General features: G+C 37.6%; 1 protein-coding gene across 1 annotated transcript; it reads right to left on the bottom strand.

Moving 5' to 3' along the window:
- Positions 1-9,514: 9,514 nt before the first annotated feature.
- On the bottom strand, positions 9,515-14,599 carry LOC105051140 (putative pentatricopeptide repeat-containing protein At3g25060, mitochondrial). The gene is made up of 2 exons (XM_010931442.4): positions 12,132-14,599; positions 9,515-10,002 (listed from the first exon to the last, which is right to left on the bottom strand). The coding sequence occupies exon 1, from the start codon at positions 14,286-14,288 to the stop codon at positions 12,246-12,248; it is 2,043 nt and encodes a 680-aa protein (XP_010929744.1). The 5' UTR covers positions 14,289-14,599; the 3' UTR covers positions 9,515-10,002; positions 12,132-12,245.
- Between the last annotated feature and the right edge of the window lie 2,540 nt (positions 14,600-17,139).

Here is a 17,139-nt window from a genome sequence, read left to right as displayed (position 1 = left end):
TTTTTGGATTCCAAGCTTTCATCATGTCCTCTAAAAGTACAAGCTTGAAATGTTAACCATCTAACAACGTCCATAGAGGCTTTGAGATGTAACCGATTACTCAAAATTTGTTATGCAGTTTGTTTCTATATCACACTTTCAATATGATATGATTGATTCTTCAAGTCTTCATAACATCTAACAGCAATATTATGAGCAAAATTGGGATTTTTTTCCCACATGAGATAAAAATGCATGTTCTTTTCCATTGTTGACTTTTTTCCAATTTTTGAATCCTTTTGAAGTGAATGTTTCTGATCCTAACTTTTGGCTTGATTTTTTTGCAAACAAAGAGCATGGAAGACAAAAGGTAGCATCTTTTTTCAGGTGAATATTCTAATCAAGAAAAACTTTGAAATCAATGAGCTTGAAATCGATGGGGATGATCTTCTTGACCAGAAAGTGGATACATATCCATAATAAATTGATACGGTTTAATATTTATATATGCCCTATGAATTTCATCTTATTGATTTATAGGATAATCCCAAATTGGTGGATGTTTTCTAGGATTACGTATTAAAGTAGCAATACTAGTTTTTCCTTGTTTAGTTCTCATAGCTTTGGAAGGAGGTGGCTCAATAGGTTGCTCCATGGTAGGCATTGTGGGTTGCTCAACAATATTTTCAACATTAGTTTTTGAAATTGAAATGGGCAGATTAGTTTGTATTTCATCAATGTTTCCCTCTCTTCTCTTGAAAAATGAGTCAATAGTTTTATTCTTAAACATCTTTCCACCTAAAAAAATGCATTTATCAAAAATATTTAAATAAATAAATATGCATGATGTATCCTAAAAACATCAATGACAACAAAGAAGGAAAATTAAAAAAATACCACACTAGCTATTGTAACAGCAGCCAAACTAAAACCAGTAAAAGTGAGAAAAATAAAGCACCTAAAAAATATTGAGGATCAACATATAATAAAAAAATAATTTTAAAATTATTTACCCCAAGTAGACACTCCAATGAAGTCGACGCTCCCAATAAATTCTAATGGAAGTGAAGTCGATGCCCCAATGGAAGAAAGAAAGAGTTGCAGTCTGGTACCACCACCAGGAAAAGCCGAAAAGCCAAAAAGCAAGGCTCTGTATGGTGTATACGGAGGGGAAGACAAAGTGGCTTCTCACAGAAGCTTCTTTACTTTTTTTATAATTTATGTGGGGGCCATATGGTAATTTCATAGAACCAAATTACTTTTAAGGGTCACATGGTAACTTTACAAATGACTATGGGGCCATATAAGAATTTTTTAATTCCTTTATGGGGCCATACACTAAACTGCATATGCATTAGTAAAAATTTTACAATCTTGTGGGGCTGGGGCGGCCTTGGCACCCCCTGATCTCCCCTTGTATCTACCTCTAACTACAATAAAGTTTTCTTTTGCTACGAGTGTACTTTTTTTTTTTTTTTAAGAAGATAGTATTTTGCTTCGTGGTATTCAGATTTTTTATAATAAAAATATACATCTTCCTTCTTTTTATCCCTATGAATAATGATAGATTGATAGGCTCTGTTCTCTGTAGGTTTGCTAAAATAATTTTTCTCCGCTATATAGACTTTGATAATATGAGTATTTTGCTCTTTATTTACATGTTGTTTGTGACGTTCCCCTTAATATAGAGACAGTTAGCCAAATCTTCAAAAGAGATATTTTTTTTATTTATGCTTCATATTTTTTTTAAAATCTTTTCATGATGGAAGAAATTTATCAATAATAGAGGATACAATTATAATTTCATCCATATATACGTTATACAACTTATAACTATTAAGAATACGTTCTATCTCATACAATTGTTCTATAACAAATATATCATAAACCATCTTATAATTATTAAATCTTCTAACAAGAAACTTTTTACCGATTGCATCCTCTGATATGTATCTTCCTTCAAATTTCTCCCATAACTCTTTTGTAGTAGCCACATTCTGATATGTATCGAAAAGTGCATCTGACATCCCATTCAGAATATGTCCTTTACATATGTAGTCATCATTATTCCACTTTTGTCGGGCATAGGCTTCTGCCATGGTTTTATCTTCATTCTCTTTTTATCTTGTTGTGCAGAGGACATAGACAACTTTGAGAGTTGTAAGGAGGAAGTGTATCTTCTTTTGCTATCTAAAAAAAATTTCTCCATCAAAACACTCTAATTTAACAAAATTTGCAGCCATCTCTCAAAGTGTTGGGAACATTTTTTGTTATAGAATGAAATAAAGCCTTAAGATTGTTGGAACAAAGGGAAAAGAACGACGACTTCAAGGCATGCAGCATTGCTACTTTTCTTAAGGTTTTATTCGCCTTCACCAATCTGTATGTAGAATATGTGATAGGCCTTTAAGATACAACGAAGCCCAATGTTTGATCATGTTTTACGCTGACGGATCAAACCAATGTGCCTTCACTAATGGCTAAAGAATCACATTGATCCAACAAAATTGGGATTGTTGTTGTGTTGTGATATGGGCGATTGATCAGCTATTTATAGAGAAATCTGTATCCTTTACGATAATCGCTTCCTTTCATGATGAAATGTAGGAATACGTATTTTCTTCAAAAAAAGAGTGCCTTTCCGTGGCAAAAATCCCAACAAAACCTTCCCTTCTCAAATATGGTAATCATGCTTCTTTTCACAAAAAAATATCATAGTAATTTAAATTTTAAAAATTATAAATAAATTTATTTAAAAATTAAAAAAAAATATTGGAAAGGCACCCGCCAACCAACTATCACAATGATTGGTTGGTTGAGATTTACAACAAAATACTAAAACTTATATTATTTTAAAATTATCTAACAATCTAAGCTAGTATAATAGGACTAGTGAATTATATATATGTATAAATCCTAAAAACCTTACATGCCATGGATATACAGATTAACCAATTGATGAGAAAAAAGACATGCTATAATCATGCACAGACATGCACTTGTAAGGCTCCACCACAGGGTTGCCCATCTCCACATTATGCATTTGTATGTGTTCATTGATGCTATAATCATTCATGCACGCACACATATATAAGTCTCTGCGCTGGAGTCGTCCATCTCCACATTTTGTACAGCACATGTAACACAGTATATATACACATATATATTTAAATATAACCGGTCAGCAGCTCCATTAGCCCCCCAACCCCTCCTTTCTTTCTCTCTCTCTCTAGCTATGCTGCCGTGGACGTACGGCGAAGAGCTTGAGGAAGCAAGAGGTACGACTCTTTCTGACCGAAAAATTGCCATAATTTTCGGATCGGGCGCGGCTCTCCCAGAGATGCAAGAGATCGAAAACAGAACAGAGAGTAAAAGCAGGGAAAATTCTGACTGCCTCGCACCTCCACGGACAAAATCAACTGATGATCAGCTAATCCCGGGTCATCACCGCAGTACGTAGTGGAAGTCAGGGTGTGGAGAATGCAAATAATTCGTGCACAGGGAAGATGGAATGTAAACGAAGCGCCAGAATACGTGCAAAAAAAAAAGAATTAGGAAGTTGGGTTTGAATGAGGATGTGATGAAGAAACAAGACTAGTTCCTTTGCCTTAAACTCCCTCCCAACAATGGAGGTAAAACAACTGGGTTCTCTTTGTGGGATTAAATTCGACGGCAAAGAGGAGGTCGTCACTCATAAACTCAAAAGGGTTGGAGCTCAGCAGGTGCACCCTGTCAGAAATATAAAAGGGCCAGTAACAAAAGCACAAAGATCCCCCCTGATTTTGAGGAAGCCGTGGGGGGAAAGAAGAATTTTCCTTTTGAGTAGTAGGTTGATGTTTTTGTTAGCCATGCAAGGGTGTACCGTCAGAGTTGGCGAGAACAGGGGTACTAATGCTAAAACATCTTTGTATGATCTCGTTGTGGAAATCTGATGTTGCAGTCTTTATGAATATGAAATATATCAGACTTAATGTTCTGAAATTTTATTTGGTGGATACGGATCCTATCAGAGCGCCCGACATTATACCCCTCCATGCGTTATCTCTCGTATAAGAATTCGGAAAGAACACAAAGCTGCTGTTATAATCGACAAAGTTGTGCGATGCGCAGAGCAAGTACAACAGAGCAAAATATGCAAACAACTTAGAGCAGGGATGAGGATAGGTGGTGGATGCGGCTCTCTGTGACATTATGCCAATAGTATCATGGAATGTAAGGGATTTGGGCAAACCGAGGAAAAGAAGAATTAAATCCTCATCCCTGAATTAAATCCTCTAAAGGAAACATTATTTGCCTACAGGAATCTAAATTAAAACAGCTGAATTCAAAACTAATCAGATCCACCGAAGGAAAAGCATTTGATTCTTGGACATGTGTCGATGCGCAGGGATCAGCAGGTGGCATTGCAACGATGTGGAAGCCAACAGCTGAAGGAATCACTGCATCACACTCTATAGCAGGACGAGAATTCAGTGGTTGAAGTGCGGTAACAGGAATAATAAATTCTTCCATCACTGTGCTAGTGCCAGAAGAAGGAAAAATTCTATTTATTCATTAGAATGGCACGGGGAGGTAGCACAAAATCAGGACCAAATAACGGAATTGGTATTAAGATATTATTATTCGGAATTTTTCACAGGAGAGAAAGGAGCTGGTTTGGAGGCGGACTGGAATATGCTATACCCCCAACAAATAACTGATTGACAAGGAATAGATGCACAGTTTACAGTGGAGGAAATTAAAAACGCCATTTATGACCTTGCAAAGGACAAGGCCCCGGGCCAGATGGATTCCCAATGTCGTTTTATCTGAAATATTGAGAAGTTTTGAAGCATGATTTGTGCCGATTTTTTGATGGAATATATAAACAAACAGCTGATCTCTTAAGAATAAAGTATACTTATATTTGCATGATACCAAAAAAGCAGGAAAGTAAATCAGTAAAGGATTATAGGCCAATATGTTTAGAACATGGCCTGATGAAGATATTCTCCAAGGTGCTTAGTATAAGACTCTCTAGATGACTGGATGATTTAATATCTAAAACATAATCAGTCTTCATCAAAGGAAGACAGATATGTGATAGCTACCTATGTGCAGCAGAAATTATGTCAACATGCAAAAAGAATAGAGACAGGGGTCTACTGTACAAGCTAGACTACGAGAAAGCTTTTGATAACATTAGATGGGCCTTTCTCCTTTCCATGCTCATGGCCAGGGGCTCCAGCTCAAGGTGGTGTTACTGGATCAAACAAATCATTCAAAGCAGCAAACTGGCAGTTAACATAAATGGCGAGATATCAACATGGTTCATAACTCATAAAGGTTTGAAACAAGGGGATCCTTTATTTCCAATGCTATTTATCCTATCGGTAGACATCTTGCCTAGAATGATGAACCTTGCAGGATCAAAAAACATCATTAAAGGCATTGGAGAGGAGACAATGGTCGAAAGAATACCATGTTTACAGTATGCCGATGACACTTTGATTTTTTGTGGGGCACAATGGGAATATGTGAGGAACCTCAAATTCTTGCTATACTGTTTTGAGATGATAACAGGGTTAAGAATAAACTATGATAAAACTTCAATGGTAGGAATAAGGATCAGTAAGGAGGAAGAGAAATAATATGCAAGAGTCATGGAATGTAAGCAGACAACCTTTCCAATAAGATACCTCAGCCTTCCTTTGCACTACAAAAAGCCTCGCATATCGGATTGGAATTTTTTTAATTGAAAAAATTGAGAGGAGATTAAATTCTTGGAAGAGGAAAATGCTGAGTATGGGCGGGAGATTAATTCTAGTCAATGCAGTTTTGGGAGCTATGCCAACTTACTGGATGTCAGCAAGAATGTTCCCAGCACAAATAGTGAAAAAAAATGATATGTTAAGAAGAAAATTTCTATGGCAAGGTAACAATACATATCATGGGGGAAACAGTTTAATCCGATGGAAAAAGGTATGCAGGGAGGATTGGGGGTTATCAACCTCAGCATGATGAACAAATGCCTACTGCTAAAATGATGGTGGCGATATCTTACAGAGAAGCAAAGGCTATGGAGGAAGATCGTATATGATTTATACTACAAACTAAACCCCCCCAATAGTGAGAACATTGCCGAACATGCATCGCAAGCATGGCAAGACGTGATGAAGTTGCAATCATGGTTTTTTCAGAGCATCAGATTCAGGCTAGGCAATGGAACGAAAATATCATTTTGGAAGGATGTTTGGCACGAAGACAGCCCATTATGTTTAGTATATCTGATAGATTTCCTTTTAAGTTCCAAACCAAATGCATCAGTGAAAGCAGTAATCATGCATCCCGAAAGAAATTTGGGAAACTTGGTTTCTCTTCGAGGTAGGCTCTGCTATTTGTTGGACATTAATCTGAATGCCACTGGGGATAATATAGAGTGGAATTGGACTACAAACAGAAACTTTTCTGTGAACAATGCTTATCGGTTTTTTTCTGATGGTGGGATCATTTCATATTTTGCAAAGATTAATTGGAAACTACCATTGCCTCTTAACATCCAAGTTTTCAATTGGTTGGTGTTCCAAAACAAATTATTAACAGCAGACAATTTAACAAAGTGAAAATGGGAGGCACCTTCGGAGTGCATTCTTTGTGGATGTAGTGAAGAAACGGCAATATATATATATTTGTAGAATGTATCTTCTCCAGGATGGTTTGGAATCTATTTTGTGACTTAGCAGACTTACCAATTACTATAGGCAGCATAGAAGAAATTTGGGGGCCTCACAAGTAAGGAACACGAGGAATGAAACAAAGAACAGAATGGTTTACTCTAACTTCTACAGTAATCTGGAATATTTGGCTTAAACGGAATCAACGAATGTTCAAAAGGGACGCAATGGCACCTATTAAGCTTGCAGAAGACATAAAAGATTCTTTAAACATGTCAGCGGCTATGGAGACATTAAGTAGAGGCAGCACTAATGTGGTAATAAGGTGATAAGAAGATGCATAAGATCAGACGCTGAAACTGAGAAACAGAACACCATTAGAGTTTTGAAGCTAATTAACAGATTGATGAATACACATAAGGAAGAGACAAGGTGACACAAAACTCTGTAAATACTGCTCTGATAGCAGGCCAGGTCAGGTCAGATCTGTTATATACTTTACAGATCTGAAAGCTTTTGTGTTTTACTTCTGCTCTGTAATCTATAAATAGATCAGGTCTTAGTACAGGGTATCATTGGTAAAGCCATCTCAGCTAATGCCACTATTTTTGTACACATATTCAAATATATTAATTTTATTCAGGGTGGGTTTCCTCCCTTTCCATCAAAAAAAAAAAATTATCAGCAAGTCGTTGGTAGTCTTGGATCAATGTATAGATCTTGAAAGGGATAAACTCTCTCTATTTAAGTATTAACAGCAGGATGAGGCAATCACTTCCCATTATAATCGCGGAAAGGTTGAGATCAAGAGCCAATTGAAGGCTGGAATTCATTGTTGGGTCTTTAGAATTTCCTGTCATGGACACTTCAAAACTATAGAGAATATAATGATGAAAACAACATTGCAGAAGAAAATAGACAACACAATTCTATAATGTAAGTCCCAGATGAAAAGAAAATATTAAAATCTGAAATCATGAAAAAACAGAATTAAAAGTGCCTGTGCATGAGGTTTGTGGGGTCTAGGGAGGGTCAGCAGCCTTATCCATATGCTGAGAGGTTGTTTCTATGTTTTGAATATGTGACACCTAGGTCACAATAGAGCAACCTTATCGTTGCGGTAAGGCTCAACCTCAAGAACAGAACTATAAGCAAAAATATAGAAAGAATTAAAACCATGACCAAGGCCACCCTAATCCAGGGCACAAAAGATAGTTCTGTAACTAGAACAAAGTACAACTATGCTGATAGATCTGATGATCGATTATGTTCAAGTTCACATGATGATTCCACAAAAAAGGCCCCTTAAGATAGAAGGCTGATAAAGGTTGAGACCGGCTGGTTCATATCTCCAAGAGGCCTTAACTCCAAGCTTATGGAAATAAGACAAGATGGTTAGTGGCCTTATGGTTGAGTAAAAGAAGGGGAGGAGAACAGCAACAGTGATTGAAGATCTACATTATTATGTATCTAAGAGTTGAAATAACCAGATCAAGGTAGCTACATTAGATAAAGCGGCATGGTAGCAACATTATAATACAATCTTATAAGAAAACAGATTAGAAGTAGAAATCAACAGAAAATAAGTCACTATAATCATGAGGAAAAAAATCAAAGAGTTGAAAGCACCTAACTTTGCCAAGATCATTAAGAAATTTAATAGAGATGATAAGGGAAACATCAATGAAAACCAGAAGGCTCAAAAATGTAACTGATGCAGCATTATGCGCTAGCATTTTCAACTATTTTAGCATTGATGGAATGTGGATAAACAACAGTGCAACCTCAGATTATGATGCTGGCTGAAAGTTAAAATAACAAGAACTGGAGTGAAGACTCATAATACGAAGGACATCACATAGCTGGTTATCTATCAGCAAGCAAATAAAATATCACAACTAATCAAAGAACAAACCAAAAACCAGAGTGAAATATGCAGAGAATGTTTCTGAAGTTCAGAACTAACCTTTTTAATTTTTCTTGAAGGAACAAAAACAAACTAAAAATATATTCAGCCACAAGAGTAATTGGATTATAAAGACTGTGATCAATGAGTCACATTACGAACAGACACTGAAGCAGATAGCACATTGCCTGAAAAGACTGATAAGCCAAACACCATAAAGTAGACTACCTGGAACTGTGTCAGCCCCTTTCCTCTATTGATGACATACTGATCGATCGTAATAATTCCAATATGCCTGTTTGCATTCACCAGAAAGGGCAGTCATAAACTTCATCACAGAAGTAAACCACATGGAACACTGCAACAGCTTCTTACGGCTGCAGTTGACATGGACCAATACTGGAACAGGGAAGTGGAAAAGGCAGAACAACTACATACTTAATTCTACACCAGCACGCATAGAACAGCATGGCAAATCATTTTTTGCTGCTAAAAGGAGCAACTGCCATCACCATTTTTCCAGCCTGAAGAGAAGCCACATGTCTTTCTGTTATAGTACCCAACGGTCCTGTAGCTTAGGTACATGTCAAAGGCAGAACAAGGAAACATAGGGATTTGACATCAGTCTGATTTAAACCAATTTAGAAGGCTGGTACTAGTTGATCTTGAAGATATGATCAAATGTGGTTGAAATCATCAAATATAAGCAGATTTGGAAGGATGACTGATATAGTCAAATCTTGGCAGATTACAAAATCTCGAAGGTATGATCAAATATGACCAACATCATCAAATCTAAGTAGATTTGGAAGGATGGCTGATATAATCAAATTCTGACAGATTATAAGGATTAATCTTTCTCTTTATTTAAAATCTCTTATCCTTTTAGCAAGGAATGAATGTAGATGCATTCATGGGTAGGTTCAAAAGACTTTGCTAATATAAATAGAGGTATCTGGTCCTTAAAAAATGAATCTAAAGTTGTAATTTCTCATTTTTCTGCATTAATACCAGCAATAGCATAATTTTTCCTTCTATCTCTTGTTCTTAGAGGTACTTCTCTCTCTCTCGAAATGGAGAAGCCATCGTTAGGAGCAGAACATCTTTTTTCAAGGAAAGGATGGAATCAAGCAAAGAAGCCATATGTCTTTCAAGTAAAGGACGGAATCAATCATGAATGCTCTCTGCACCAGTCAGTTGATGCCCTTGGTCAAGGTTTCCAACAAAAAAGTATGCCAATGAAGATCACAAGAGCCACAAGTCAGGATCCACAGCAGCCTGCTAGCAGACTGCTTGAAGCAGTAGATCAACAATTTGAATGGCTTGTCTGCAAAGCTTGGAAACATAATATCCTCCTTGCCATCATCACCCAACAACATTACGAGATCTCTTTTACTTTCCAAATAATACCTGCTCTGTATTGCAAGTTTGCAACTGTCCCTATCCTTCATCATAGCAGGTTTTCTGGGAAAAGAAAAAGATACCATGGTTACCAGTTTACATTCAGATATAATTCATCTAAGGCAATGATTCAGAAATCTAATGCATGGAATTTGCTTAATATTTTGAAGGTTTTAGCTAAAAAAAACAAAGAATAGAAGATGTAAAGTTGTGTTCTGTGCACATAAGCACAAGCAATTAAGAGGCAATAATAATAGCAGCAACACCTCCACAGATGACTGATCACATCGTTAACTTATACTACATTACAATATAAAATCCATGAAATACTAAATAAAATTGTGACTAATTCAATTTTTTGAGAAAGATTTGGAAAATCATTCAACAAAAGAAATACTCATTAACCATTAGACAACTTCTCAACAAATCAGAGAGTATTGGTACCATTTGAGATAAGAAATTCAAACCAGGGTGCACATCAAGCTATTTAAAAGGGGATAAAAGGATATGAACTTATGAGTGCAGGAAGAAGTGCAGAGAATGGCAAAGGGACCAAAAGTGTTAGCAATTATCACTCTGAAGTCTGAAGAATATAAGTCCTGCAATTTACAATTGATAGGTCAAAGACAGAGAGACATTCAAGGTTTCAATAATGTTGATATCCGCTAATAGCAGATTCCCTCAAAAGCAGTCAGTTAAAAATATAATGGAAAAAAAATGACATCCATCTTTGGAAACTTAGAATGCACACTTCATTGGTATTAGAGAAATAAGTAAATAAAATGAAGATAAAAAAATGATTTCATTTAAGGTTGGCCCTGCACCAGCCTGGCCCGACTGACCCGAGCAACCCATTTTCAAAAACCTGGGCTTGGGCTCAGTATTTGGCCTTGAAGCCCAATTAGGCCCAAAACTAGAAGCACCCATAGTTTTTTTTTTGTCCAAGTTTGAAAGCCCATAGAAAATAGAATGCAACACAGTTTAGGCTGGCCCAACCTAAAAATTTACCTAGAGTGAGATTGGGCTGGGCTTGGTACTTCTGGCCTGCTTAGGGCCAGGCTTGGCTCAGACTTGAGTTTTAAACCATCGGGTTATTTGGACATGGGCCCAACCAGGCCCATTGACACCCCTAACTACATTGCATCTTAATTGCCAGTTTATCAATATCTGTGTAGAATAAAATAGGAAAATGAGAAAAATCCACATATCTATGTTTTCTTTTTATTTATTTATTTTGATTATCTGAAATTTTAGTGCAGAATGGAAATAAAGTAATTTTACCTTGGACTTGGGAAATTAATTAAAAGGAAAGCTATTACATGATAATTTGCATTATGTCCCTAGATGCTGCTTTGTTAAACTGGAAAGGGGATATCTAAGTAGCATTCATTCCCAACAAAATCCCTGAGATGAAAAGATATATTTAAGAAAAACAATGAAGGTGGAAGAAAGAAACTTCAGTGAGCCATCATTCTTCTAGTTAGTCAAAAATACATCGATGGGCACTCCAGAAGCTGTAGTTCTTAATGCTTGATATATGCATTGTTGCACAAAGCACCACAGTGCTCTACAATATAATGGCAAGACAAAATGAAGCTATCAAAGTCTTAAAATCAGTTGAATAATGAAACAAAATGCAAAATAAAAAGCATAGAACTAGAGTAATGAAGAAAGTCATCCATGGAAAAAATTGGGGAATATACTCTCTTAAGGAGAAAAGCTTCAACTCTTAACATACACCTTATGACATAATAGAATTCAATCTTCACTTAATAATGCAACATAAGCCCATCAAATAGAAGACTTAGTAATTCTGGTTAGTATAACCAGTACCGTATGGCCAAGAGATGACGAGACCAGTTTTGAATTCATTGCCTCTAGTGATCCCCAAGTCAAATAAACTATGGTGAAAAAATAGTAAGTATGGCTTGAAAAAAGAGTCAAGACATATGTAGGTAATTAAACATGAACTGAAATAGTTAAGAATTTGGAAAGCACTAAATTGGTCTAAAACAGTAAATTATCGATAAAGATTTACCTTTACTGCTACATGAGTAGGGTGATGAATCCTTTTTCTTATTTACTATAAGTGGACATATAAGCATCAAGGTAGTATGAGACAGTATCACCTACCATTACTTGATATTATCTGTTCACGCAACAATGATTAACAATTGAATATAAACATTTACCTTAGGATCAATATCTGTTGCTCCTGAACCTGCTTCCGGCTGCTCATATAATTGAAAGCTTAAGGTATTTGTTCTTTTCTCTCCGTCAAGAACCACCTTTCCTAGGAATGAATTTTACCAGTAATCCCCACAAGAGCACACTCCATCTTTAAAATGATGGAATCGTTTCACATCCCTTACTACAATTTCCCGGTTTACAATTTTTGAAATGTACTTAGTCGCGACGTGGCAGTCCAGACAAACCCTTAGGTTCTTTATGATCACAATCCTTGTTCCTGGGCTTGTGTTCAACAGCCCAAAGGCGATGGCCAGCCTCTCACTATGGTTACAGAGCATTCTCTCCTTGACATCCTCCTCAAGTTCATGGAAAACAAACTCTGTCTTTGGAATGTAACCCATTTTTCTCATCTCATAATCCAATCTCTCCAACATCTCCATGATCTTCTCATGTTGTGGATGAGTCTTATCCTCCACTAAGAATGCATGAAGTTTCCCATTCACTTCCACCAAGCTATAACCTGGAACCTTCCTCATCCCCATCTTCTTCATTGCCTTTCTTACCTCACCTACTTTATCCCACCTTTTTCCTGCAGCAAAAACATTAGAAACCAAGGCATGTATCCCTAAATCATCTGGATTTAACTCAAGAACCTTTCCTGCCACATATTCTCCAAGCTCCAACGTTTTATGTTTGTGACAACCGGAGAGGAGAGCAACCCAAACTGCAATCCCTGGCTTGATAACCATTGACTTGATGAGTTCATGGGCTTCTTTGACATGACCTGCACGAGCCAAAAGATCCACCATACAAGCATAATGCTTCTCAGCAGGTTCAATTCCAAACTTTTGGAGCATGAGATGAAACCAATAGCGTCCTTCTTCTACAAGACCTGAATGACTAAAAGCCGACAAAAGTGAAGCAAAAGTGGCATGGTCAGGCTCCAATCCAGTTTCACTCATTTCAAGAAAAATTGAAAGGGCTTCCTTACCATGACCATGGGCACCATAGCTAGCTATCATCGCATTCCAAGATATTGAGTCTCTCAACCCAACCCTATCAAACAAAGAACGAGCACTTGAGAGGCACCCACACTTGGAGTACATGTCAATCACTGCGGTTCCCAAAATCTGGTCAAATTCAAGCCTCTTCTCAATGTACCCATGTATTGTCTTGCCCAGTTTCAAAAACCCGATCTGTGAACATGCCAGAAGAGCACTCACAAGTGCAACCGAGTCAGGCTGCAGACCACATTCCTGCATCCTTACCAGCATCTGTAGTGCATCACTTGCAAGCCCATTTTGAGCATATCCAGAAATCAAAGCACTCCAAGACACAACATTCTTACAGTGCATCCGCTCGAAGGCGAGATGTGCGAGCTCCAAGGACCCATTCTTGGCGTACATGTCAACAAGGCTAGTCTCTGCAACAACATCCATCCTCATGCAACGTCTGATCATGTGCCCATGAATGGAACGACCCATCCGCACATCTCCCATCGCCGCACATGCTTGTATCAGGCCGACCATCACGACCTCATCCCCTTCCATACTCTCTGCCCGCATCTTTCTATAGATCCCAATTGCCTCTAATGGCCTTCCGACATTCACAAAACCCATAATCATCGTAGTCCACGAGACGAGGTCCTTCATTGGCATTTCATCAAAAAGCTTCATTGCCTCATCCATCTTCCCACATTTTGCATACAAATTCAACAATGAGGAGCAAACAAACACATCATGCTTATATCCTGAACCAAATGCATGGGTTTTAATCTCCTCGGCAGTTTTGAGGTCCGATAACTGGGCACAGGCTTTGAGGGCCACGGTGAAGGTGGAGCTATCCGGCCGGACGCGGCCATCAGAAAGCATGAGGTGGTAGAGGCGGAGGACTTCAGCCGGGGAGTTGTACCGGGATTGGGCGATGATAAGGGAGTTCCAGGTGGAGACGTTGTGTGAGGAGGTGGTTTTGAACACGGACTGGGCGGCGGCAATGTCGCCGAGTCTGGCGTAGGCTGCTATCAAGCGGCCAGGGGATTGGGGGTGGGAGAGGGATCCGGTGAGGATCACGAGGGCGTGGATCTGGGCGAGTGTTTGCGGGTCTCTGCATGTCGAGATGAGATGTTTCACTGATGGCCGGGAGAGGGTACTTGAGAGCATCAGTCGCGCTCACTTGTCAAATGACAAAAAGCTTCCCGGCTTTCTGACGGCGTATCCATATTTCAAATAAAATAAAATTTATCGAGCAGCCTAGAGGCCTACACCAAGAGTACCATATCAGCGGTGCATCCGGGAACAATCCAAGAAGAGATGAATCATAGGAACAAAAAATTATTGTTCGGACCATACCTAGATAGACCACCTAAATCCCACGGTAAATAGCACACTACATTAACCCTTGTATTTCATGAATTCCTGATTGCATATTATCCTTCGTGCATGTGCTTTGAGATTTGTTCGGAAGTGGTCGAGGCAATAATTTATCCATAGGAGCAATTTCAAATGGTCTCCTCCCTCACCTCATCTCGAATTACTCCTATGATGCACCGCTGATGTGGTGCATCTGGTATAGAGTATAATTTTTCATGAGAATGGTAGAGAAAAATCTCTGGTCCAATTCGATTGGGAGTTTGATTCATGTTGGCTTGTAGACTGTAGGCAAGGAATTGAGTAGGCCAGCAAATCTAGTTTCTACAAGATATTCTTACTAGCTGCTAGAATATCCAAACAAATCTATATTATTTAAGGTTCTTTATTGAAGATGGATGATGTCTATAAATATTGGAAATTTGTGTAGGTTGCTGTATATTGCAAACAGAATATATGATGAATAATGAGATGTAGATATGGATTAAAATCCTAAACCTTTCTCAATCATAAGTACCTATCTAGTGCTAATTGCTCCTTAAATTTAGATCTTACTAGTGTTTTATTTCTTCGAGAATGGGTTTCCTTCTCCTCTATGTGTTTTGCAATTGAGGAAGAGATTGCAATCGCTAGATATTGCAACCTAAACTAATTCATGAAATTTGCTTGTTTAGTGGTGATGCAACAACAAGATAATGCTTCAACGACTTAAAAATATCGATAATGTATATATAAAAATGGTACCTTCATCCATACTCAAGAAAAAATATTGCTCTACCATATTAAACATTTAGATGGAGTATAATGACCTTCATTAGCCATTATAAGGGAAAAAATTAGATAATAACAACAAAGCAATTCATGGATAGCATCTGCTTGCACAGAAATCTCTTTATTTTTAGCACTAAAATGTAAAATAGTCTGTATTGTGGTATAGGAGGGAGGACATCATTAGTCTCATATTGGTTGTGAGTCAAGGAAGACTCTGATTTTTATAGAATGTGATCTTCTCTACCCCATGAGGCACCTTTTGAAGGACAACATAGTAAGGCTCTATGCTATAACGGTTAAAGATTGAAGCAAACAATACCTCACATATGCAGGGGTGGAGATTGATCCACTCGAATCGTGAGCCCTTGACCACAATATTGGCATGCTAGGAAAGGGGCCGATATGCCTCAGACATACTATGGTGCACCTCCCGCAACCTTGTTCAAAGTCTCCATTGACTGGGGGGCTATATTGTAATATAGGAGAGAGGATATCATTTGTCCAACATTGATTGTGAGTCAAGAAAGACTCTGATTTATATACGATAGGATCTTCTCTTCCCTATGGGTATCTTTTGAAGGGCACAACCATGAGGCCCCATGCTACAGCGGCCGAGATCAAAGCGAATAATATCTCATATATATATATAGGAGCAGAGATCGAATTGTGCGAACCGCAAGCCCTTGATCGCAATAATTTGCTACTTTCATGTGATTCTAAGACAATTTAATTTAAAGAGATTTGTCTCTTTTTTGTGTCTAAGAGAAATAGGATTAAGAATTGTAATTAATGGGTGATATAAATTGGTGTTTCCTGGAATATTATGTTATAGTTAAGTAATCTTATATAAATCAATAACCAATTAAAATATTTTACCTTTTTTGATCAACAAGTGGTTCGAAGAGCTTGAAAATCTTACTTTTTAAAATAATATTTATACATTAGCATCAAATCTTAATTATCCATTGGTAAAGTAATAGCTTGAATAACATTTATTTATATATCAAACATAATATGATAATAAATAAGAAAATTATAAAATTTAAAATATAAATAATTTTAATAATTTTTTTGTCAGTCGGCACATGTAATACGCATGCCATCCAACTAGTAGTTCGAAAAGGTCACTGAACTAGTTTGTTATATTCCACTTGCTCTCCATGCTTCTATTTATCATGCAATTTCTGATACAAGCTTCAAATCAACTGAAGCAGCTTAGCATAACTTGATCTAGAATGGATAGACTTGAAAAGTTTATATAAATACTAGGACACTATATGTTGTGAGAGAAGCTCACTAATCAGGATCAATTCTCCATTGGGATGCACCCAAGATGATGTGATGAGTCACATCCGTTGTAAACCTAGGGACCACTAATTCGATCAGCAGCATAGATGAAGCCTGCATCTGACATCCGCAATTAACAATCTTAATTCAGAAAAGATGGAGAATATTTCTCCTACGACAAAGAACAGAAGTGGCTTAACGACCTATAAAGCTAGACTTAACAAACTCATAGATTCCGACTAGTGACCTATGGGCTCAACCTCTAAATAAAAGAGATACGATGGGGACCCAGAGGTAAGCAAACAAGAATACTCAAGAGTTCTCACTCCACTCTCCGACTATTGTGATCTTTTCTCTCTATTTTTCCAAACTCCGACTAACTTAAGTATCCAAGGGTCCTCCACCAAAACATCCTAATGAGTGCGAACTTTTTTGTAGGTATCCTTCGATATTGTAGATCTCAACCGCATTTAGCTCCAGCCTCATCAACACCTCCTGGAGTTTTGCGTAATAAATTGGCACTAGAGGAAGACCACAGGCTCTTTGGAAGAAAAAAATATGGTGCAAATGAGAGCACAAAACTTCG

This window comes from Elaeis guineensis, chromosome 9, assembly GCF_000442705.2.
Source record: "Elaeis guineensis isolate ETL-2024a chromosome 9, EG11, whole genome shotgun sequence".
In the NCBI taxonomy this organism is placed as follows: Eukaryota; Viridiplantae; Streptophyta; class Magnoliopsida; order Arecales; family Arecaceae; genus Elaeis; species Elaeis guineensis.
The sequence above is the reverse complement of the archived record's forward strand: the minus strand, read 5'-3'. Positions and strand labels throughout refer to the sequence as shown.

Bases quoted from the DNA above. Each gene is read 5' to 3' on its own strand.
- LOC105051140 (XM_010931442.4), bottom strand. From the start codon at position 14,288: ATGCTCTCAAGTACCCTCTCCCGGCCATCAGTGAAACATCTCATCTCG.